General features: G+C 51.3%; 1 protein-coding gene across 1 annotated transcript; it reads left to right on the forward strand.

Moving 5' to 3' along the window:
- The first annotated feature begins 1,987 nt into the window (after nt 1-1,987).
- LOC142486507 (chondroitin sulfate glucuronyltransferase-like) lies at nt 1,988-7,524 on the forward strand. The gene is made up of 3 exons (XM_075585084.1): nt 1,988-2,077; nt 5,814-5,996; nt 6,213-7,524. The coding sequence occupies exons 1-3, from the start codon at nt 1,988-1,990 to the stop codon at nt 7,491-7,493; spliced, it is 1,554 nt and encodes a 517-aa protein (XP_075441199.1). The 3' UTR covers nt 7,494-7,524.
- The last annotated feature ends 14,813 nt before the right edge of the window (nt 7,525-22,337 follow it).

The raw sequence follows: 22,337 nt of genomic DNA on the forward strand, positions 1-22,337 counted from the left end.
TACGCGCAGCCTTAGACATATTTGTATTTACATTGTATACCGTTTAATAAAGGTTTTTTTTAATGTGATTTTGATCAGACAGGGGGGGGCCCGAGAAATTTCATGGATTAAAAGGGGGGCTCGGCCTAAAAAGTTTGCTCACCCCTGTTGTAGAGAACAGAAACGCTCACAAAGGAGTGTGGAAACAGTAAACAGAAAAAGAAATAGGGAGGGCATAGTGAGATGCAGGAGGAGAGACTGGCCAGTTATTTTAGGATAGAGTACAAATAATCACAACTTTTAGAAAGTAAAGTTCTCACAGATGTAAAGTTGTTTTTCAGAGTCCAGATCTTCCTCCAATTATAACTCCAAGATTAACTCTGCCACACACTTATATGTTACACTTATATGTTACACACAGCCATATGGCTCACAGCCAAGGTATCCCGCCTTAAGTATTCTAAAATACAGTCACATTGACTAACAATTAAGGGACGGGTCTGCCTAATCAACTCAGACACATCAAATTGTTAATTACATTTTAGGATCTTACAAATTGATAGTAGAATCCAGCTCACACATACCAATATTAATACATTTTAAAATCTGTAGCAATTGTTGTGGGAGAAAGGGAAATTATTCAAGCAGCAGAGATTTGGATAGATTGCAAATGAGAAAGTTGTGAAGCAGGGAGGCCTGTTAGCAGTATGTTACAGTAACCCATGCGATAAGGGCATGCATTGGAGTGTTAGCAGTATGTTACAGTAACCCATGCGATAAGGGCATGCATTGGAGTGTTAGCAGTATGTTACAGTAACCCATGCGATAAGGGCATGCATTGGAGTGTTAGCAGTATGTTACAGTAACCCATGCGATAAGGGCATGCATTGGAGTGTTAGCAGTTTGTTACAATAACCCATGCGATAAGGGCATGCATTGGAGTGTTAGCAGTTTGTTACAATAACCCATGCGATAAGGGCATGCATTGGAGTGTTAGCAGTTTGTTACAATAACCCATGCGATAAGGGCATGCATTGGAGTGTTAGCAGTATGTTACAATAACCCATGCGATAAGGGCATGCATTGGAGTGTTAGCAGTATGTTACAATAACCCATACGATAAGGGCATGCATTGGAGTGTTAGAAGTATGTTACAACAACCCATAGGATAAGGGCATGCATTGGAGTGTTAGCAGTATGTTACAATAACACATGCGATAAGGGCATGCATTGGAGTGTTAGCAGTATGTTACAATAACCCATACGATAAGGGCATGCATTGGAGTGTTAGCAGTATGTTACAGTAACAGATAGGATAAGGGCATGCATTGGACTTTTAGCAGTAGATTGGCAGAGGAAAGGGCGGATCTTGGCAATATTAGTGTCACGGCAGACCAGGCAATTACACCTTTTTAACCGGGATCATAAGATTGAGCAAAACAAGGAGGTAAAACAAATTGTCATTTATTCCTTAGAAACAGACGTACGCACAGTGCATTACAATATACAAGAGAAAGACACACTTACAGGGGGTCGGGGTGAAAGAACTAGCCTGCCCTAGCTTCTACAGTCCATATAACAAAGTTCGTAGTTGACCAGGACTCAGCCCGAAAAGTCCTGGAACTCCAATCATCAGGTAGTTCCAACCGCCACCGCTGTATCTGCCCCGGAGATGCCAAAATAACGTCCTGGTACTGTTTTCGGCGTGTAGTTCCAGCCGCGACCGATACGTTCCTTTCCCAGAACTTGGCCCCGAAAAGTGGGACTTACAAAAAAAATCTTGCCTTGAAATTTCTGAAGCCGACTCGCGCCTATTTCTCCCAGAGCATCCTTTGGTGGTTTCAAATTTGCCGCTGCTGTCTTGGCGCTTAGAATCTGAAGACCGGATTGGCTGCTGGCTTTCTTATAGTATTTCAGTCCCATTCATTAAATACTCCAGCCAATCCGAGCGTGGGAGAATTCTGACCAGCCAATCGGCGACTTGACAGTCTCCTGAAGCCGGGCAAGGATGGATTTGAAATCTGACAGCAGCATGCGCCAACATGGCACCTCTGCCACCTGTGAGTCAGAAGCCACCAGTGGAGTTAGGCGTCTCAAGGTCTGGGCTGGGCAAATGGACGCCCGATGGCTTCTATTCAGCCCAGGACGAGGGTTCTTGATTCTAACTCCTCCGCCAAAATGGCTTTCACAGCTTGGCAATCGCTGTGGCTTTCAACTCCGGGACCCGAGCAGATTTAGTGGCACCAACTTGGTAGCCAGCTGGTCTCTCGGAACCACGGACTTGGAAATCCCCAGCTCATGTACAGTGCATAAAACATTTACCATTACAAACAATGTTAAAATTAAAATATTTCACAATTTCTTCTAAGTCCCTCGTTTCCTGGGTTTGACTGAAAAGACGCGTACGTTCAGTTTCAGCGCTCCCAGACCTTCCTATAAGAAAATGTTTTAAAAGTTGAACGAAATAACGCTTAGGTTCAGTCTCAGAGTTACTTTTACACACAGGAATTTGGACTTAGACATGAAATCAGCTTGCAACCGTATCGATGGTTGAACCACCCCAGAACCTGTATACTTGGTTCTGGTGATCGGGGCATATACTGGGGGAACCCCCATTAACCTAGGGACCCCTGACTCTACCCGGGATACACATATCCCTATGGCCCATTTACCTTTCTGTGCTGAAGCAGGGAAACATGGTGGTGAGTCGTGCAACTGTTTTCCAGGGAAGACTCTGACCAGAGTGCTGTGTCTACATGTCTACATGTCCCCGGGAATGTGACCTGATTCCCAGATTTGTGTAGGTATGAAGATGCCATGTCACTTTGTGGAGTAGGATGTGAGAGCTGTGTAGGTATGAAGATGCTGTGTCACTTTGTGGAGTAGGATGGGAGAGTTGTGTAGATATATGAAGACGTGTCACTTTGTGGAGTAGGATGGGAGAGCTGTGTAGGTATGAAGATGCTGTGTCACTTTGTGGAGTAGGATGGGAGAGTTGTGTAGATATATGAAGATGACCTGTCACTTTGTGGAGAAGGATGGGAGAGTTGTGTTGATATGAAGACGTGTCACTTTGTGGAGTAGGATGGGAGAGTTGTGTAGATATGAAGATTGACCTGTCACTTTGTGGAGAAGGATGGGAGTGTTGTGTTGATATGAAGACGCCCTGTCACTTTGTGGAGTAGGATGGGAGAGTTGTGTAGGTACTGTATGAAGATGCCGTGTCACTTTGTGGAGTAGCATGGGAGAGTTGTGTATGTATGAAGATGCCGTGTAACTTTGTGGAGTACGATGGGAGAGTTGTGTAGATATGAAGACGCTGTGTCACTTTGTGGAGTAGGATAGGAAAGTTGTGTAGATATAACGTTGTGTCACTTTGTGGAATAGGATGGGAGAGTTGTGTAGATATGAAGACGTCGTGTCACTTTGTGGAGTAGGATGGGAAAGTTGTGTAGATATAATGTTGTGTCACTTTGTGGAATAGTATGGGAGAGTTGTGTAGATATGAAGATGCCCTGTCACTTTGTGGAATAGTATTGGAGAGTTGTGTAGATATGAAGATGCCCTGTCACTTTGTGGAGTAGTATGAGAGAGTTGTGTATGTACTGTAGGAAGATGCTGTGTCACATTGTGGAGTAGGATGGGAGAGTTGTGTAGATATGAAGATGCCGTGTCACTTTGTGGAGTAGGATGGGAGAGTTGTGTATATATATGAAGACGTGTCACTTTGTGGAGTAGGATGGGAGAGTTGTGTAGATATGAAGATGTCGTGCCACTTTGTGGAGTAGGATGGGAGTGTTGTGTTGATATGAAGACGCCCTGTCACTTTGTGGAGTAGGATGGGAGAGTTGTGTAGGTATGAAGATGCCGTGTCACTTTGTGGAGTAGGATGGGAGAGTTGTGTAGGTACTGTATGAAGATGCCGTGTCACTTTGTGGAGTAGGATGGGAGAGTTGTGTATGTATGAAGATGCCGTGTAACTTTGTGGAGTACGATGGGAGAGTTGTGTAGATATGAAGACGCTGTGTCACTTTGTGGAGTAGGATAGGAAAGTTGTGTAGATATAACGTTGTGTCACTTTGTGGAATAGGATGGGAGAGTTGTGTAGATATGAAGACATCGTGTCACTTTGTGGAGTAGGATGGGAAAGTTGTGTAGATATAATGTTGTGTCACTTTGTGGAATAGTATGGGAGAGTTGTGTAGATATGAAGATGCCCTGTCACTTTGTGGAATAGTATTGGAGAGTTGTGTAGATATGAAGATGCCCTGTCACTTTGTGGAGTAGTATGAGAGAGTTGTGTATGTACTGTAGGAAGATGCTGTGTCACATTGTGGAGTAGGATGGGAGAGTTGTGTAGATATGAAGATGCCGTGTCACTTTGTGGAGTAGGATGGGAGAGTTGTGTAGATATGAAGATGTTGTGCCACTTTGTGGAGTAGGATGGGAGAGTTTTGTATATATACAGTATGAAGACGTGTCACATTGTGGAGTAGGATGGGAGAGTTGTGTTGATATGAAGACGTGTCACTTTGTGGAGTAGGATGGGAGAGTTGTGTAGGTATGAAGATGCAGTGTCCCTTTGTGGAGTAGGATGGGAGAGTTTTGTAGATATGAAGACGTGTCACTTTGTGGAGTAGGATTGGAGAGGTTTGTATATATATGAAGACGCCGTGTCACTTTGTGGAGTAGGATGGGAGAGTTATGTGTATATATATATATGTATATATGAAGAAGTGTCACTTTGTGAAGTAGGATGGGAGAGTTTTGTAGATATATAAAGATGCCGTGTCACTTTGTGTAGTAGGATGGGAGAGTTTTGTATATATATGAAGACGCCGTGTCACTTTGTGGAGTAGGATAGGAGAGTTGTGTGTATATATATATGTATATATGAAGAAGTGTCACTTTGTGGAGTAGGATGGGAGAGTTGTGTAGATATATGAAGTCGCTGTGTCACTTTGTGGAGTAGGAGGGGAGAGTTGTGTAGATATATGAAGTCGCTGTGTCACTTTGTGGAGTAGGATAGGAGAGTTGTGTAGATATATGAAGACGTGTCACTTTGTGGAGTAGGATGGGAGAGTTGTGTAGATATATGAAGATGTGTCACTTTGTGGAGTAGGATGGGAGAGTTGTGTAGATATATGACGACGTGTCACTTTGTGGAATAGGATGGGAGAGTTGTGTAGATATATGAAGATGTGTCACTTTGTGGAGTAGGATGGGAGAGTTGTGTAGATATATGAAGATGCTGTGTCACTTTGTGGAGTAGGATGGGAGAGTTGTGTAGATATATGAAGACGTGTCACTTTGTGGAGTAGGATGGGAGAGTTGTGTAGATGTATAAAGACGCCGTGTCACTTTGTGGAGTAGGATGGGAGAGTTGTGTAGATATATGAAGACGTGTCACTTTGTGGAGTAGGATGGGAGAGTTGTGTAGATGGCACATTTCAATTTTTGTAGTAATCTGCACTCTTTATCTCCTCGTTTACCATTGAGGGTATCACTTTGATTTTCCCTTTGTTTTGCCTACTCTACACTGTACCGTCCTCTGTGTCTCTCTCCCCTTAACTATCTCTGTTTATAACGTTCGATATCTCTCTACCTGACGTTCTCTCTCTCACTCACCTTAACGCTCTATCTCTGTCTGTCTCTTTCTCCATAATATTCTATATCACACTCTCCTTAACACTCTATGGGGGCTTATTTTATATTGAATCCATTGAATTCAATGGGACTTTCCGTGCGATAGTACAGGATCAGTGGTATCTCTCTCTCGCTGACACTCATTTCTTTCTCTCTCTATTCCTGATACTGTCTCTATCTCTCTGTAGGGTCTGCGGTACGTCTCATTGGATTTCCCCCGGAACGTGGATGTGGATGATGTGGACGAGACGTTGCTGAGTGGAGCGCTCTCTGTTCACCCTGTGCGAGAAGCCACGGTCATGTACAGACTGCAACGCAGACTCAGCCAGATCCGACTGCACAGAACATATCGCAGAATCCGACAATTGCAGGTACCGAGCGGGACTGCGGAGAAGCTGATCATGTGTGGGCCTGAAGAGTGTGTCCTCCCTTCTTAATGTTATTCTGCACTCGTCTTACCTGTCTCTCTCTCTCTCTCTGCCTGTCTCTCTGGTCTACACTCACCCTCACTTCCAATCTCTCCCCACCCCCCCTTTTCTCTCTCTTGTCCTGTCTAACCTTCTCTCTTCCGCTTTGTCCCTCCCCAGAGTGAGATCCGGAACTTGTCCTCTCTGACACCAGAGGGTGAGGACAGTCTCTCGTGGCCGGTGGGTATTAGCCCCCCTTTCACCCCGACATCACGCTTTGATATGCTGCCGTGGGAGTACTTCACTGAGAGCCACACCTACGCCTGCCCTGATGGGGCCCCCAAGTGCCCTTTGCGTGGCCCGTGGCTGCAGGACGTGCAACAGGTCCTGGAGGGGGCTGTGGAGCAGTTGAATGAGCGCTATAACCCATGGTTTCGCTTCCAGCTCCACCGCCTGCTCAATGGGTACCGGCGCTTCGACCCCACACGTGGCATGGAATACACACTGGACCTGTTGCTGGAGGCTACCACCCAGAGGGGCCACGTAGGGGCCCTGACCAAGCGTGTCAGCCTCCTGCGCCCACTGGGTCGCGTGGAGATCCTCCCCATGCCCTATGTGACAGAGGCCACGCGTGTGCAGCTGGTGCTGCCCCTCACGCCTACAGATGCCGGCCACGCTGCAGGATTCCTGGACGCCTTTGCCACCAACGTGTTGGATCCGCGGGAGAACGCCGCGCTCACCGTCCTGCTGGCATATGATGCCGGCTCTGCGGGGCAGGCAGGGAGGGCAGACGACATCTTTGTGGAGGTGCGGGGGATGGTGTCAGAGCTGGAGAGGAGGTACCCGCCCCTGCACGTGGCACTAGTCAGTGTCAGCACTGAGCTTCCCTCTCAGGTTCGCCTCATGGACGTGGTCTCCAAGAAGCACCCAGTGGACACCCTATTCTTCCTTGTGGGTGTGTGGAGCGAGGTGACGGGCGACGCTCTGAACCGCTGCCGGATGAACGCCATCAGCGCCTGGCAGGTCTTTTCCCCAGTGCACTACCAGGAGTACAGCCAGGACGTGGTACACCACCCCTCCCCGGCTCCCTCCTCCTCATCCTCGGACCCACTGCGGGACGGGCACTTCGACAGCCTCTCCTCTTCCGAGTTCTGCTTCTATAACTTGGACTTCATGGCGGCCCGCGGGAGGATGGCGTCAGAGGTGCGTGAGCGGGAGGAAGAGGAGGATGGGGAGGGCGGGAACGCCGAGCTGCTGGAGCTGTTCCTGCGCTACTCGGACCTGCATGTGTTCCGGGCGCTGGAGCCGGCTCTGGTGCAGAGGTTCTCCCTGCGGACCTGCAGCGCGCGCCTTTCTGGGGATGGGTATCACCGGTGTGTGCTCAGCAACTTGGAGTCTCTGGGGTCACGGACGCACCTTGCGATGGCGCTGTATGAGCAGGAGCAGACTAATAGCACATAGAGAGGGGGGAGAGGAGACTGCACATACAGGAAGGGGGGAGGGGGGTAGGGGAGAGCGGCTTGCACACACAGGAGAGGGGGGGTAGGGGAGAGCGGCTTGCACACACAGGAGAGGGGGGGGGGGTAGGGAAAAGCAGCCTGCACACACAGAAGAGGGGGGGGGGGGTAGGGGAGAGCGGCCTGCACACACAGGAGAGGACGGTAGGTGAGAGCGGCTTGCACACACAGGAGAGGGGGGGGGGGGTAGGGGAGAGCGGCCTGCACACACAGGAGAGGAGGGTAGGGGAGAGCGGCTTGCACACACAGGAGAGGGGGGGGTAGGGGAGAGCGGCTTGCACACACAGGAGAGGGGGGGGGGTAGGGAAGAGCGGCCTGCACACACAGGAGAGGGGGGGGGGTAGGGAACAGCAGCCTGCACACACAGGAGAGGGGGGGGGGTAGGGGAGAGCGGCCTGCACACACAGGAGAGGAGGGTAGGGGAGAGCAGCTTGCACACACAGGAGAGGGGGGGGGGGGTAGGGGAGAGCGGCCTGCACACACAGGAGAGGGGGGGGGGGGGTAGGGAAGAGCGGCCTGCACACACAGGAGAGGGGGGGGGTAGGGAACAGCAGCCTGCACACACAGGAGAGGGGGGGGGGGCAGGGGAGAGCGGCCTGCACACACAGGAGAGGAGGGTAGGGGAGAGCGGCTTGCACACACAGGAGAGGGGGGGGGTAGGGGAGAGCGGCCTGCACACACAGGAGAGGGGGGGGGGTAGGGAAGAGCGGCCTGCACACACAGGAGAGGGGGGGTAGGGAACAGCAGCCTGCACACACAGGAGAGGGGGGGGGGTAGGGGAGAGCGGCTGGCACACACAGGAGAGGGGGGGTAGGGGAGACCGGCCTGCACACAGGAGAGGGGGGGGGGTAGGGGAGAGCGGCTTGCACACAGGAGGGGGGGGTAGGGGAGACCGGCCTGCACACAGGAGAGGGGGGTAGGGGAGAGCGGCCTGCACACAGGAGAGGGGGGGGGTAGGGGAGAGCGGCTTGCACACAGGAGGGGGGGGTAGGGGAGACCGGCCTGCACACAGGAGAGGGGGGTAGGGGAGAGCAGCCTGCACACAGGAGAGGGGGGTAGGGGAGAGCGGCCTGCATACACAGGAGAGGGGGGGGGGGGAGAATAAGGCAGATAGAAATAAAACGACAGTATTTCTCCTCTTCTGTCCCCCGTACCCAGAGACTCAGAAGTGTATTAAAATATACTTTAATATAATGTAATGTGCTTTTACATTCGGAACCGATGTCCAAACAGACGGGATTTTCAAAGTTGCTTCTGCGCGAATAGCAGAGCAGCCGGCTCCGATTTCCAGCCACGAAAGCGCCCGCCAGAGACTGAGTCCCGACCTTTGCACCCAAGTTCTCAGAAACGATCGCAGCGCACGTGGCAGGGATTTTATTCCGATTTGAGTCCCAGGAGATTGGGAGTAACTCGCGGTCAGCAGGGACCAGGTTCCCAGGAGAGAACGTAGCGGGGGCGTTTGGGACTTCACGCCGATTTGGGTTCCAGGAGACTCCGGGCTAAGTCCCGGTCGGGGATAAACTCTTCTATAGAGTTCCCTGCACCCAGGAGAGTCTAGTTTTCACCCCGAGTCCCAAAGTAAGTGTGTCTTTCTGTCTGTATTTTGTGTATCATTGTGTGTAAGTGAATTTATGCCGAATAAATTACAATTTATTTCATTACCTTATTTTGCTCAATGAATGATCCTGGTGAAAAGGTGTAAATAACCTGCTCTCCCATGACACAGACCATCCAGTGACTTGTGTGAATGAAACTAAGGCGGATTTTTTAAAGTTGCTCTGTTGCAAAAAGCAGAGCAACCGTCTTTGTTATTAAGCTAGGAAAGCCCGCCTCGCAGAGACGAAGTCCCGGCTTTGTTATTAAGCTAGGAAAGCCTGCCTCGCAGAGACGAAGTCCCGGCTTTGTTATTAAGCTAGGAAAGCCCGCCTCGCAGAGACGAAGTCCCGTCTTTGTTATTAAGCTAGGAAAGCCCGCCTCGCAGAGACGAAGTCCCGTCTTTGTTATTAAGCTAGGAAAGCCCGCCTCGCAGAGACGAAGTCCCGGCTTTGTTATTAAGCTAGGAAAGCCCGCCTCGCAGAGACGAAGTCCCGTCTGTGTTATTAAGCTAGGAAAGCCCGCCTCGCAGAGACGAAGTCCCGGCTTTGTTATTAAGCTAGGAAAGCCCGCCTCGCAGAGACGAAGTCCCGGCTTTGTTATTAAGCTAGGAAAGCCCGCCTCGCAGAGACGAAGTCCCGGCTTTGTTATTAAGCTAGGAAAGCCCGCCTCGCAGAGACGAAGTCCCGGCTTTGTTATTAAGCTAGGAAAGCCCGCCTCGCAGAGACGAAGTCCCGTCTTTGTTATTAAGCTAGGAAAGCCCGCCTCGCAGAGACGAAGTCCCGGCTTTGTTATTAAGCTAGGAAAGCCTGCCTCGCAGAGACGAAGTCCCGGCTTTGTTATTAAGCTAGGAAAGCCCGCCTCGCAGAGACGAAGTCCCGGCTTTGTTATTAAGCTAGGAAAGCCTGCCTCGCAGAGACGAAGTCCCGGCTTTGTTATTAAGCTAGGAAAGCCCGCCTCGCAGAGACGAAGTCCCGGCTTTGTTATTAAGCTAGGAAAGCCCGCCTCGCAGAGACGAAGTCCCGGCTTTGTTATTAAGCTAGGAAAGCCTGCCTCGCAGAGACGAAGTCCCGTCTTTGTTATTAAGCTAGGAAAGCCCGCCTCGCAGAGACGAAGTCCCGGCTTTGTTATTAAGCTAGGAAAGCCCGCCTCGCAGAGACGAAGTCCCGGCTTTGTTATTAAGCTAGGAAAGCCTGCCTCGCAGAGACGAAGTCCCGTCTTTGTTATTAAGCTAGGAAATCCCGCCTCGCAGAGACGAAGTCCCGTCTTTGTTATTAAGCTAGGAAAGCCCGCCTCGCAGAGACGAAGTCCTGGCTTTGTTATTAAGCTAGCAAAGCCCGCCTCGCAGAGACGAAGTCCCGGCTTTGTTATTAAGCTAGGAAAGCCCGCCTCACAGAGACGAAGTCCTGTCTTTGTTATTAAGCTAGGAAAGCCCGCCTCACAGAGACGAAGTCCCGGCTTTGTTATTAAGCTAGGAAAGTCTGCCTCGCAGAGACGAAGTCCCGTCTTTGTTATTAAGCTAGGAAAGCCCGCCTCGCAGAGACGAAGTCCCGTCTTTGTTATTAAGCTAGGAAAGCCCGCCTCGCAGAGACGAAGTCCCGGCTTTGTTATTAAGCTAGGAGAGCCCGCCTCGCAGAGACGAAGTCCCGTCTTTGTTATTAAGCTAGGAAAGCCCGCCTCGCAGAGACGAAGTCCCGTCTTTGTTATTAAGCTAGGAAAGCCTGCCTCGCAGAGACGAAGTCCCGTCTTTGTTATTAAGCTAGGAAAGCCCGCCTCGCAGAGACGAAGTCCCGTCTTTGTTATTAAGCTAGGAAAGCCCGCCTCGCAGAGACGAAGTCCCGTCTTTGTTATTAAGCTAGGAAAGCCTGCCTCGCAGAGACGAAGTCCCGTCTTTGTTATTAAGCTAGGAAAGCCTGCCCCGCAGAGACGAAGTCCCGGCTTTGTTATTAAGCTAGGAAAGCCCGCCTCGCAGAGACGAAGTCCCGGCTTTGTTATTAAGCTAGGAAAGCCCGCCTCGCAGAGACGAAGTCCCGTCTTTGTTATTAAGCTAGGAAAGCCCGCCTCGCAGAGACGAAGTCCCGGCTTTGTTATTAAGCTAGGAAAGCCCGCCTCGCAGAGACGAAGTCCCGTCTGTGTTATTAAGCTAGGAAAGCCCGCCTCGCAGAGACGAAGTCCCGGCTTTGTTATTAAGCTAGGAAAGCCCGCCTCGCAGAGACGAAGTCCCGGCTTTGTTATTAAGCTAGGAAAGCCCGCCTCGCAGAGACGAAGTCCCGGCTTTGTTATTAAGCTAGGAAAGCCCGCCTCGCAGAGACGAAGTCCCGGCTTTGTTATTAAGCTAGGAAAGCCCGCCTCGCAGAGACGAAGTCCCGTCTTTGTTATTAAGCTAGGAAAGCCCGCCTCGCAGAGACGAAGTCCCGGCTTTGTTATTAAGCTAGGAAAGCCTGCCTCGCAGAGACGAAGTCCCGGCTTTGTTATTAAGCTAGGAAAGCCCGCCTCGCAGAGACGAAGTCCCGGCTTTGTTATTAAGCTAGGAAAGCCCACCTCGCAGAGACGAAGTCCCGGCTTTGTTATTAAGCTAGGAAAGCCTGCCTCGCAGAGACGAAGTCCCGTCTTTGTTATTAAGCTAGGAAAGCCCGCCTCGCAGAGACGAAGTCCCGGCTTTGTTATTAAGCTAGGAAAGCCCGCCTCGCAGAGACGAAGTCCCGGCTTTGTTATTAAGCTAGGAAAGCCTGCCTCGCAGAGACGAAGTCCCGTCTTTGTTATTAAGCTAGGAAATCCCGCCTCGCAGAGACGAAGTCCCGTCTTTGTTATTAAGCTAGGAAAGCCCGCCTCGCAGAGACGAAGTCCTGGCTTTGTTATTAAGCTAGCAAAGCCCGCCTCGCAGAGACGAAGTCCCGGCTTTGTTATTAAGCTAGGAAAGCCCGCCTCACAGAGACGAAGTCCTGTCTTTGTTATTAAGCTAGGAAAGCCCGCCTCACAGAGACGAAGTCCCGGCTTTGTTATTAAGCTAGGAAAGTCTGCCTCGCAGAGACGAAGTCCCGTCTTTGTTATTAAGCTAGGAAAGCCCGCCTCGCAGAGACGAAGTCCCGTCTTTGTTATTAAGCTAGGAAAGCCCGCCTCGCAGAGACGAAGTCCCGGCTTTGTTATTAAGCTAGGAGAGCCCGCCTCGCAGAGACGAAGTCCCGTCTTTGTTATTAAGCTAGGAAAGCCCGCCTCGCAGAGACGAAGTCCTGGCTTTGTTATTAAGCTAGCAAAGCCCGCCTCGCAGAGACGAAGTCCCGGCTTTGTTATTAAGCTAGGAAAGCCCGCCTCACAGAGACGAAGTCCTGTCTTTGTTATTAAGCTAGGAAAGCCCGCCTCACAGAGACGAAGTCCCGGCTTTGTTATTAAGCTAGGAAAGTCTGCCTCGCAGAGACGAAGTCCCGTCTTTGTTATTAAGCTAGGAAAGCCCGCCTCGCAGAGACGAAGTCCCGTCTTTGTTATTAAGCTAGGAAAGCCCGCCTCGCAGAGACGAAGTCCCGGCTTTGTTATTAAGCTAGGAGAGCCCGCCTCGCAGAGACGAAGTCCCGTCTTTGTTATTAAGCTAGGAAAGCCCGCCTCGCAGAGACGAAGTCCCGTCTTTGTTATTAAGCTAGGAAAGCCTGCCTCGCAGAGACGAAGTCCCGTCTTTGTTATTAAGCTAGGAAAGCCCGCCTCGCAGAGACGAAGTCCCGTCTTTGTTATTAAGCTAGGAAAGCCCGCCTCGCAGAGACGAAGTCCCGTCTTTGTTATTAAGCTAGGAAAGCCTGCCTCGCAGAGACGAAGTCCCGTCTTTGTTATTAAGCTAGGAAAGCCTGCCCCGCAGAGACGAAGTCCCGGCTTTGTTATTAAGCTAGGAAAGCCCGCCTCGCAGAGACGAAGTCCCGGCTTTGTTATTAAGCTAGGAAAGCCCGCCTCGCAGAGACGAAGTCCCGTCTTTGTTATTAAGCTAGGAAAGCCCGCCTCGCAGAGACGAAGTCCCGGCTTTGTTATTAAGCTAGGAAAGCCCGCCTCGCAGAGACGAAGTCCCGTCTGTGTTATTAAGCTAGGAAAGCCCGCCTCGCAGAGACGAAGTCCCGGCTTTGTTATTAAGCTAGGAAAGCCCGCCTCGCAGAGACGAAGTCCCGGCTTTGTTATTAAGCTAGGAAAGCCCGCCTCGCAGAGACGAAGTCCCGGCTTTGTTATTAAGCTAGGAAAGCCCGCCTCGCAGAGACGAAGTCCCGGCTTTGTTATTAAGCTAGGAAAGCCCGCCTCGCAGAGACGAAGTCCCGTCTTTGTTATTAAGCTAGGAAAGCCCGCCTCGCAGAGACGAAGTCCCGGCTTTGTTATTAAGCTAGGAAAGCCTGCCTCGCAGAGACGAAGTCCCGGCTTTGTTATTAAGCTAGGAAAGCCCGCCTCGCAGAGACGAAGTCCCGGCTTTGTTATTAAGCTAGGAAAGCCCGCCTCGCAGAGACGAAGTCCCGGCTTTGTTATTAAGCTAGGAAAGCCTGCCTCGCAGAGACGAAGTCCCGTCTTTGTTATTAAGCTAGGAAAGCCCGCCTCGCAGAGACGAAGTCCCGGCTTTGTTATTAAGCTAGGAAAGCCCGCCTCGCAGAGACGAAGTCCCGGCTTTGTTATTAAGCTAGGAAAGCCTGCCTCGCAGAGACGAAGTCCCGTCTTTGTTATTAAGCTAGGAAATCCCGCCTCGCAGAGACGAAGTCCCGTCTTTGTTATTAAGCTAGGAAAGCCCGCCTCGCAGAGACGAAGTCCTGGCTTTGTTATTAAGCTAGCAAAGCCCGCCTCGCAGAGACGAAGTCCCGGCTTTGTTATTAAGCTAGGAAAGCCCGCCTCACAGAGACGAAGTCCTGTCTTTGTTATTAAGCTAGGAAAGCCCGCCTCACAGAGACGAAGTCCCGGCTTTGTTATTAAGCTAGGAAAGTCTGCCTCGCAGAGACGAAGTCCCGTCTTTGTTATTAAGCTAGGAAAGCCCGCCTCGCAGAGACGAAGTCCCGTCTTTGTTATTAAGCTAGGAAAGCCCGCCTCGCAGAGACGAAGTCCCGGCTTTGTTATTAAGCTAGGAGAGCCCGCCTCGCAGAGACGAAGTCCCGTCTTTGTTATTAAGCTAGGAAAGCCCGCCTCGCAGAGACGAAGTCCCGTCTTTGTTATTAAGCTAGGAAAGCCTGCCTCGCAGAGACGAAGTCCCGTCTTTGTTATTAAGCTAGGAAAGCCCGCCTCGCAGAGACGAAGTCCCGTCTTTGTTATTAAGCTAGGAAAGCCCGCCTCGCAGAGACGAAGTCCCGTCTTTGTTATTAAGCTAGGAAAGCCTGCCTCGCAGAGACGAAGTCCCATCTTTGTTATTAAGCTAGGAAAGCCTGCCCCGCAGAGACGAAGTCCCGGCTTTGTTATTAAGCTAGGAAAGCCCGCCTCGCAGAGACGAAGTCCCGGCTTTGTTATTAAGCTAGGAAAGCCCGCCTCGCAGAGACGAAGTCCCGGCTTTGTTATTAAGCTAGGAAAGCCCGCCTCGCAGAGACGAAGTCCCGGCTTTGTTATTAAGCTAGGAAAGCCCGCCTCGCAGAGACGAAGTCCCGTCTTTGTTATTAAGCTAGGAAAGCCCGCCTCGCAGAGACGAAGTCCCGGCTTTGTTATTAAGCTAGGAAAGCCCGCCTCGCAGAGACGAAGTCCCGTCTGTGTTATTAAGCTAGGAAAGCCCGCCTCGCAGAGACGAAGTCCCGGCTTTGTTATTAAGCTAGGAAAGCCCGCCTCGCAGAGACGAAGTCCCGGCTTTGTTATTAAGCTAGGAAAGCCCGCCTCGCAGAGACGAAGTCCCGGCTTTGTTATTAAGCTAGGAAAGCCCGCCTCGCAGAGACGAAGTCCCGGCTTTGTTATTAAGCTAGGAAAGCCCGCCTCGCAGAGACGAAGTCCCGTCTTTGTTATTAAGCTAGGAAAGCCCGCCTCGCAGAGACGAAGTCCCGGCTTTGTTATTAAGCTAGGAAAGCCTGCCTCGCAGAGACGAAGTCCCGGCTTTGTTATTAAGCTAGGAAAGCCCGCCTCGCAGAGACGAAGTCCCGGCTTTGTTATTAAGCTAGGAAAGCCCGCCTCGCAGAGACGAAGTCCCGGCTTTGTTATTAAGCTAGGAAAGCCTGCCTCGCAGAGACGAAGTCCCGTCTTTGTTATTAAGCTAGGAAAGCCCGCCTCGCAGAGACGAAGTCCCGGCTTTGTTATTAAGCTAGGAAAGCCCGCCTCGCAGAGACGAAGTCCCGGCTTTGTTATTAAGCTAGGAAAGCCTGCCTCGCAGAGACGAAGTCCCGTCTTTGTTATTAAGCTAGGAAATCCCGCCTCGCAGAGACGAAGTCCCGTCTTTGTTATTAAGCTAGGAAAGCCCGCCTCGCAGAGACGAAGTCCTGGCTTTGTTATTAAGCTAGCAAAGCCCGCCTCACAGAGACGAAGTCCTGTCTTTGTTATTAAGCTAGGAAAGCCCGCCTCACAGAGACGAAGTCCCGGCTTTGTTATTAAGCTAGGAAAGTCTGCCTCGCAGAGACGAAGTCCCGTCTTTGTTATTAAGCTAGGAAAGCCCGCCTCGCAGAGACGAAGTCCCGTCTTTGTTATTAAGCTAGGAAAGCCCGCCTCGCAGAGACGAAGTCCCGGCTTTGTTATTAAGCTAGGAGAGCCCGCCTCGCAGAGACGAAGTCCCGTCTTTGTTATTAAGCTAGGAAAGCCCGCCTCGCAGAGACGAAGTCCCGTCTTTGTTATTAAGCTAGGAAAGCCTGCCTCGCAGAGACGAAGTCCCGTCTTTGTTATTAAGCTAGGAAAGCCCGCCTCGCAGAGACGAAGTCCCGTCTTTGTTATTAAGCTAGGAAAGCCCGCCTCGCAGAGACGAAGTCCCGTCTTTGTTATTAAGCTAGGAAAGCCTGCCTCGCAGAGACGAAGTCCCATCTTTGTTATTAAGCTAGGAAAGCCTGCCCCGCAGAGACGAAGTCCCGGCTTTGTTATTAAGCTAGGAAAGCCCGCCTCGCAGAGACGAAGTCCCGGCTTTGTTATTAAGCTAGGAAAGCCCGCCTCGCAGAGACGAAGTCCCGGCTTTGTTATTAAGCTAGGAAAGCCCGCCTCGCAGAGACGAAGTCCCGGCTTTGTTATTAAGCTAGGAAAGCCCGCCTCGCAGAGACGAAGTCCCGTCTGTGTTATTAAGCTAGGAAAGCCTGCCTCGCAGAGACGAAGTCCCGTCTTTGTTATTAAGCTAGGAAAGCCTGCCCCGCAGAGACGAAGTCCCGGCTTTGTTATTAAGCTAGGAAAGCCCGCCTCGCAGAGACGAAGTCCCGGCTTTGTTATTAAGCTAGGAAAGCCCGCCTCGCAGAGACGAAGTCCCGGCTTTGTTATTAAGCTAGGAAAGCCCGCCTCGCAGAGACGAAGTCCCGTCTTTGTTATTAAGCTAGGAAAGCCCGCCCCGCAGAGACGAAGTCCCGGCTTTGTTATTAAGCTAGGAAAGCCCGCCTCGCAGAGACGAAGTCCCGGCTTTGTTATTAAGCTAGGAAAGCCCGCCTCGCAGAGACGAAGTCCCGGCTTTGTTATTAAGCTAGGAAAGCCCGCCTCGCAGAGACGAAGTCCCGGCTTTGTTATTAAGCTAGGAAAGCCCGCCTCGCAGAGACGAAGTCCCGTCTTTGTTATTAAGCTAGGAAAGCCTGCCTCGCAGAGACGAAGTCCCGGCTTTGTTATTAAGCTAGGAAAGCCCGCCTCGCAGAGACGAAGTCCCGTCTGTGTTATTAAGCTAGGAAAGCCTGCCTCGCAGAGACGAAGTCCCGTCTTTGTTATTAAGCTAGGAAAGCCCGCCTCGCAGAGACGAAGTCCCGTCTTTGTTATTAAGCTAGGAAAGCCCGCCTCGCAGAGACGAAGTCCCGTCTGTGTTATTAAGCTAGGAAAGCCCGCCTCGCAGAGACGAAGTCCCGGCTTTGTTATTAAGCTAGGAAAGCCCGCCTCGCAGAGACGAAGTCCCGTCTTTGTTATTAAGCTAGGAAAGCCCGCCTCGCAGAGACGAAATCCCGGCTTTGTTATTAAGCTAGGAAAGCCAGCCTCGCAGAGACGAAGTCCCGTCTTTGTTATTAAGCTAGGAAAGCCCGCCTCGCAGAGACGAAGTCCCGTCTTTGTTATTAAGCTAGGAAAGCCTGCCTCGCAGAGACGAAGTCCCGTCTTTGTTATTAAGCTAGGAAAGCCTGCCTCGCAGAGACGAAGTCCCGTCTTTGTTATTAAGCTAGGAAAGCCCGCCTCACAGAGACGAAGTCCTGTCTTTGTTATTAAGCTAGGAAAGCCCGCCTCACAGAGACGAAGTCCCGGCTTTGTTATTAAGCTAGGAAAGTCTGCCTCGCAGAGACGAAGTCCCGTCTTTGTTATTAAGCTAGGAAAGCCCGCCTCGCAGAGACGAAGTCCCGTCTTTGTTATTAAGCTAGGAAAGCCCGCCTCGCAGAGACGAAGTCCCGGCTTTGTTATTAAGCTAGGAGAGCCCGCCTCGCAGAGACGAAGTCCCGTCTTTGTTATTAAGCTAGGAAAGCCCGCCTCGCAGAGACGAAGTCCCGTCTTTGTTATTAAGCTAGGAAAGCCTGCCTCGCAGAGACGAAGTCCCGTCTTTGTTATTAAGCTAGGAAAGCCCGCCTCGCAGAGACGAAGTCCCGTCTTTGTTATTAAGCTAGGAAAGCCCGCCTCGCAGAGACGAAGTCCCGTCTTTGTTATTAAGCTAGGAAAGCCTGCCTCGCAGAGACGAAGTCCCGTCTTTGTTATTAAGCTAGGAAAGCCTGCCCCGCAGAGACGAAGTCCCGGCTTTGTTATTAAGCTAGGAAAGCCCGCCTCGCAGAGACGAAGTCCCGGCTTTGTTATTAAGCTAGGAAAGCCCGCCTCGCAGAGACGAAGTCCCGTCTTTGTTATTAAGCTAGGAAAGCCCGCCTCGCAGAGACGAAGTCCCGTCTTTGTTATTAAGCTAGGAAAGCCCGCCCCGCAGAGACGAAGTCCCGGCTTTGTTATTAAGCTAGGAAAGCCCGCCTCGCAGAGACGAAGTCCCGGCTTTGTTATTAAGCTAGGAAAGCCCGCCTCGCAGAGACGAAGTCCCGGCTTTGTTATTAAGCTAGGAAAGCCCGCCTCGCAGAGACGAAGTCCCGGCTTTGTTATTAAGCTAGGAAAGCCCGCCTCGCAGAGACGAAGTCCCGTCTTTGTTATTAAGCTAGGAAAGCCTGCCTCGCAGAGACGAAGTCCCGGCTTTGTTATTAAGCTAGGAAAGCCCGCCTCGCAGAGACGAAGTCCCGTCTGTGTTATTAAGCTAGGAAAGCCTGCCTCGCAGAGACGAAGTCCCGTCTTTGTTATTAAGCTAGGAAAGCCCGCCTCGCAGAGACGAAGTCCCGGCTTTGTTATTAAGCTAGGAAAGCCCGCCTCGCAGAGACGAAGTCCCGGCTTTGTTATTAAGCTAGGAAAGCCCGCCTCGCAGAGACGAAGTCCCGTCTTTGTTATTAAGCTAGGAAAGCCCGCCCCGCAGAGACGAAGTCCCGGCTTTGTTATTAAGCTAGGAAAGCCCGCCTCGCAGAGACGAAGTCCCGGCTTTGTTATTAAGCTAGGAAAGCCCGCCTCGCAGAGACGAAGTCCCGGCTTTGTTATTAAGCTAGGAAAGCCCGCCTCGCAGAGACGAAGTCCCGGCTTTGTTATTAAGCTAGGAAAGCCCGCCTCGCAGAGACGAAGTCCCGTCTTTGTTATTAAGCTAGGAAAGCCTGCCTCGCAGAGACGAAGTCCCGGCTTTGTTATTAAGCTAGGAAAGCCCGCCTCGCAGAGACGAAGTCCCGTCTGTGTTATTAAGCTAGGAAAGCCTGCCTCGCAGAGACGAAGTCCCGTCTTTGTTATTAAGCTAGGAAAGCCCGCCTCGCAGAGACGAAGTCCCGTCTTTGTTATTAAGCTAGGAAAGCCTGCCTCGCAGAGACGAAGTCCCGTCTTTGTTATTAAGCTAGGAAAGCCCGCCTCGCAGAGACGAAATCCCGGCTTTGTTATTAAGCTAGGAAAGCCCGCCTCGCAGAGACGAAGTCCCGTCTTTGTTATTAAGCTAGGAAAGCCCGCCTCGCAGAGACGAAGTCCCGTCTTTGTTATTAAGCTAGGAAAGCCTGCCTCGCAGAGACGAAGTCCCGTCTTTGTTATTAAGCTAGGAAAGCCTGCCTCGCAGAGACGAAGTCCCGGCTTTGTTATTAAGCTAGGAAAGCCCGCCCCGCAGAGACGAAGTCCCGTCTTTGTTATTAAGCTAGGAAAGCCCGCCCCGCAGAGACGAAGTCCCGTCTTTGTTATTAAGCTAGGAAAGCCCGCCTCGCAGAGACGAAGTCCCGTCTTTGTTATTAAGCTAGGAAAGCCCGCCTCGCAGAGACGAAGTCCCGTCTTTGTTATTAAGCTAGGAAAGCCCGCCTCGCAGAGACGAAGTCCCGGCTTTGTTATTAAGCTAGGAAAGCCCGCCTCGCAGAGACGAAGTCCCGTCTTTGTTATTAAGCTAGGAAAGCCTGCCTCGCAGAGACGAAGTCCCGTCTTTGTTATTAAGCTAGGAAAGCCTGCCTCGCAGAGACGAAGTCCCGTCTTTGTTATTAAGCTAGGAAAGCCTGCCTCGCAGAGACGAAGTCCCGGCTTTGTTATTAAGCTAGGAAAGCCTGCCTCGCAGAGACGAAGTCCCGGCTTTGTTATTAAGCTAGGAAAGCCTGCCTCGCAGAGACGATGTCCCGTCTTTGTTATTAAGCTAGGAAAGCCCGCCTCGCAGAGACGAAGTCCCGGCTTTGTTATTAATCTAGGAAAGCCCGCCCCGCAAAGACGAAGTCCCGTCTTTGTTATTAAGCTAGGAAAGCCCGCCTCGCAGAGACGAAGTCCCGTCTGTGTTATTAAGCTAGGAAAGCCCGCCTCGCAGAGACGAAGTCCCGTCTGTGTTATTAAGCTAGGAAAGCCCGCCTCGCAGAGACGAAGTCCCGTCTTTGTTATTAAGCTAGGAAAGCCCGCCTCGCAGAGACGAAGTCCCATCTTTGTTATTAAGCTAGGAAAGCCTGCCTCGCAGAGACCAAGTCCCGTCTTTGTTATTAAGCTAGGAAAGCCCGCCTCGCAGAGACGAAGTCCTGGCTTTGTTATTATGCTAGGAAAGCCCGCCTCGCAGAGACGAAGTCCCGGCTTTGTTATTAAGCTAGGAAAGCCCGCCTCGCAGAGACGAAGTCCCGGCTTTGTTATTAAGCTAGGAAAGCCCGCCTCGCAGAGACAAAGTCCCGGCTTTGTTATTAAGCTAGGAAAGTCTGCCTCGCAGAGACGAAGTCCCGTCTTTGTTATTAAGCTAGGAAAGCCCGCCTCGCAGAGACGAAGTCCCTTCTTTGTTATTAAGCTAGGAAAGCCTGCCTCGCAGAGACGATGTCCCGTCTTTGTTATTAAGCTAGGAAAGCCTGCCTCGCAGAGACGAAGTCCCGTCTTTGTTATTAAGCTAGGAAAGCCCGCCTCGCAGAGACGAAGTCCCGGCTTTGTTATTAAGCTAGGACAGCCTGCCTTGCAGAGACGAAGTCCCGGCTTTGTTATTAAGCTAGGAAAGCCCGCCTCGCAGAGACGAAGTCCCGGCTTTGTTATTAAGCTAGGAAAGCCCGCCTCGCAGAGACGAAGTCCCGGCTTTGTTATTAAGCTAGGAAAGCCCGCCTCGCAGAGACGAAGTCACGTCTTTGTTATTAAGCTAGGAAAGCCCGCCTCGCAGAGACGAAGTCCCGTCTTTGTTATTAAGCTAGGAAAGCCCGCCTCGCAGAGACGAAGTCCCGTCTTTGTTATTAAGCTAGGAAACCTGCCCCGCAGAGACGAAGTCCCGTCTTTGTTATTAAGCTAGGAAAGCCCGCCTCGCAGAGACGAAGTCCCGTCTTTGTTATTAAGCTAGGAAAGCCCGCCTCACAGAGACGAAGTCCCATCTTTGTTATTAAGCTAGGAAAGCCCGCCTCGCAGAGACGAAGTCCCGTCTTTGTTATTAAGCTAGGAAAGCCCGCCTCGCAGAGACGAAGTCCCGGCTTTGTTATTAAGCTAGGAAAGCCCGCCTCGCAGAGACGAAGTACCGGCTTTGTTATTAAGCTAGGAAAGCCCGCCTCGCAGAGACGAAGTCCTGGCTTTGTTATTAAGCTAGGAAAGCCTGCCTCGCAGAGACGAAGTCCCGGCTTTGTTATTAAGCTAGGAAAGCCCGCCTCGCAGAGACGAAGTCCCGTCTTTGTTATTAAGCTAGGAAAGCCCGCCTCGCAGAGACGAAGTCCCGTCTTTGTTATTAAGCTAGGAAAGCCCGCCTCGCAGAGACGAAGTCCCGTCTTTGTTATTAAGCTAGGAAAGTCTGCCTCGCAGAGACGAAGTCCCGTCTTTGTTATTAAGCTAGGAAAGCCCGCCTCGCAGAGACGAAGTCCCGTCTTTGTTATTAAGCTAGGAAAGTCTGCCTCGCAGAGACGAAGTCCCGTCTTTGTTATTAAGCTAGGAAAGCCTGCCTCGCAGAGACGAAGTCCTGGCTTTGTTATTAAGCTAGGAAAGCCCGCCTCGCAGAGACGAAGTCCCATCTTTGTTATTAAGCTAGGAAAGCCTGCTTCGCAGAGACGAAGTCCCGGCTTTGTTATTAAGCTAGGAAAGCCCGCCTCGCAGAGACGAAGTCCCGTCTTTGTTATTAAGCTAGGAAAGCCCGCCTCGCAGAGATGAAGTCCCGGCTTTGTTATTAAGCTAGGAAAGCCCGCCTCGCAGAGACGAAGTCCCGGCTTTGTTATTAAGCTAGGAGAGCCCGCCTCGCAGAGACGAAGTCCCGTCTTTGTTATTAAGCTAGGAAAGCCCGCCTCGCAGAGACGAAGTCCCGTCTTTGTTATTAAGCTAGGAAAGCCTGCCTCGCAGAGACGAAGTCCCGTCTTTGTTATTAAGCTAGGAAAGCCCGCCTCGCAGAGACGAAGTCCCGTCTTTGTTATTAAGCTAGGAAAGCCTGCCTCGCAGAGACGAAGTCCCGTCTTTGTTATTAAGCTAGGAAAGCCCGCCCCGCAGAGACGAAGTCCCGTCTTTGTTATTAAGCTAGGAAAGCCCGCCTCGCAGAGACGAAGTCCCGTCTGTGTTATTAAGCTAGGAAAGCCTGCCTCGCAGAGACGATGTCCCGTCTTTGTTATTAAGCTAGGAAAGCCCGCCTCGCAGAGACGAAGTCCCGGCTTTGTTATTAAGCTAGGAAAGCCCG

The sequence above is a fragment of the Ascaphus truei genome, unplaced genomic scaffold (genome assembly GCF_040206685.1).
Source record: "Ascaphus truei isolate aAscTru1 unplaced genomic scaffold, aAscTru1.hap1 HAP1_SCAFFOLD_922, whole genome shotgun sequence".
NCBI lineage: Eukaryota > Metazoa > Chordata > Amphibia > Anura > Ascaphidae > Ascaphus > Ascaphus truei.

Excerpts from the sequence above, each read along its gene's own strand:
- LOC142486507 (XM_075585084.1), top strand. The coding sequence starts at position 1,988 with ATGGATTTGAAATCTGACAGCAGCATGCGCCAACATGGCACCTCTGCC. Across the intron at positions 2,078-5,813 it reads GTGGAGTTAGGCGTCTCAAG|GGTCTGCGGTACGTCTCATT; the intron begins GTCTGGGCTGGG and ends ATCTCTCTGTAG. Across the intron at positions 5,997-6,212 it reads GCAGAATCCGACAATTGCAG|AGTGAGATCCGGAACTTGTC; the intron begins GTACCGAGCGGG and ends GTCCCTCCCCAG.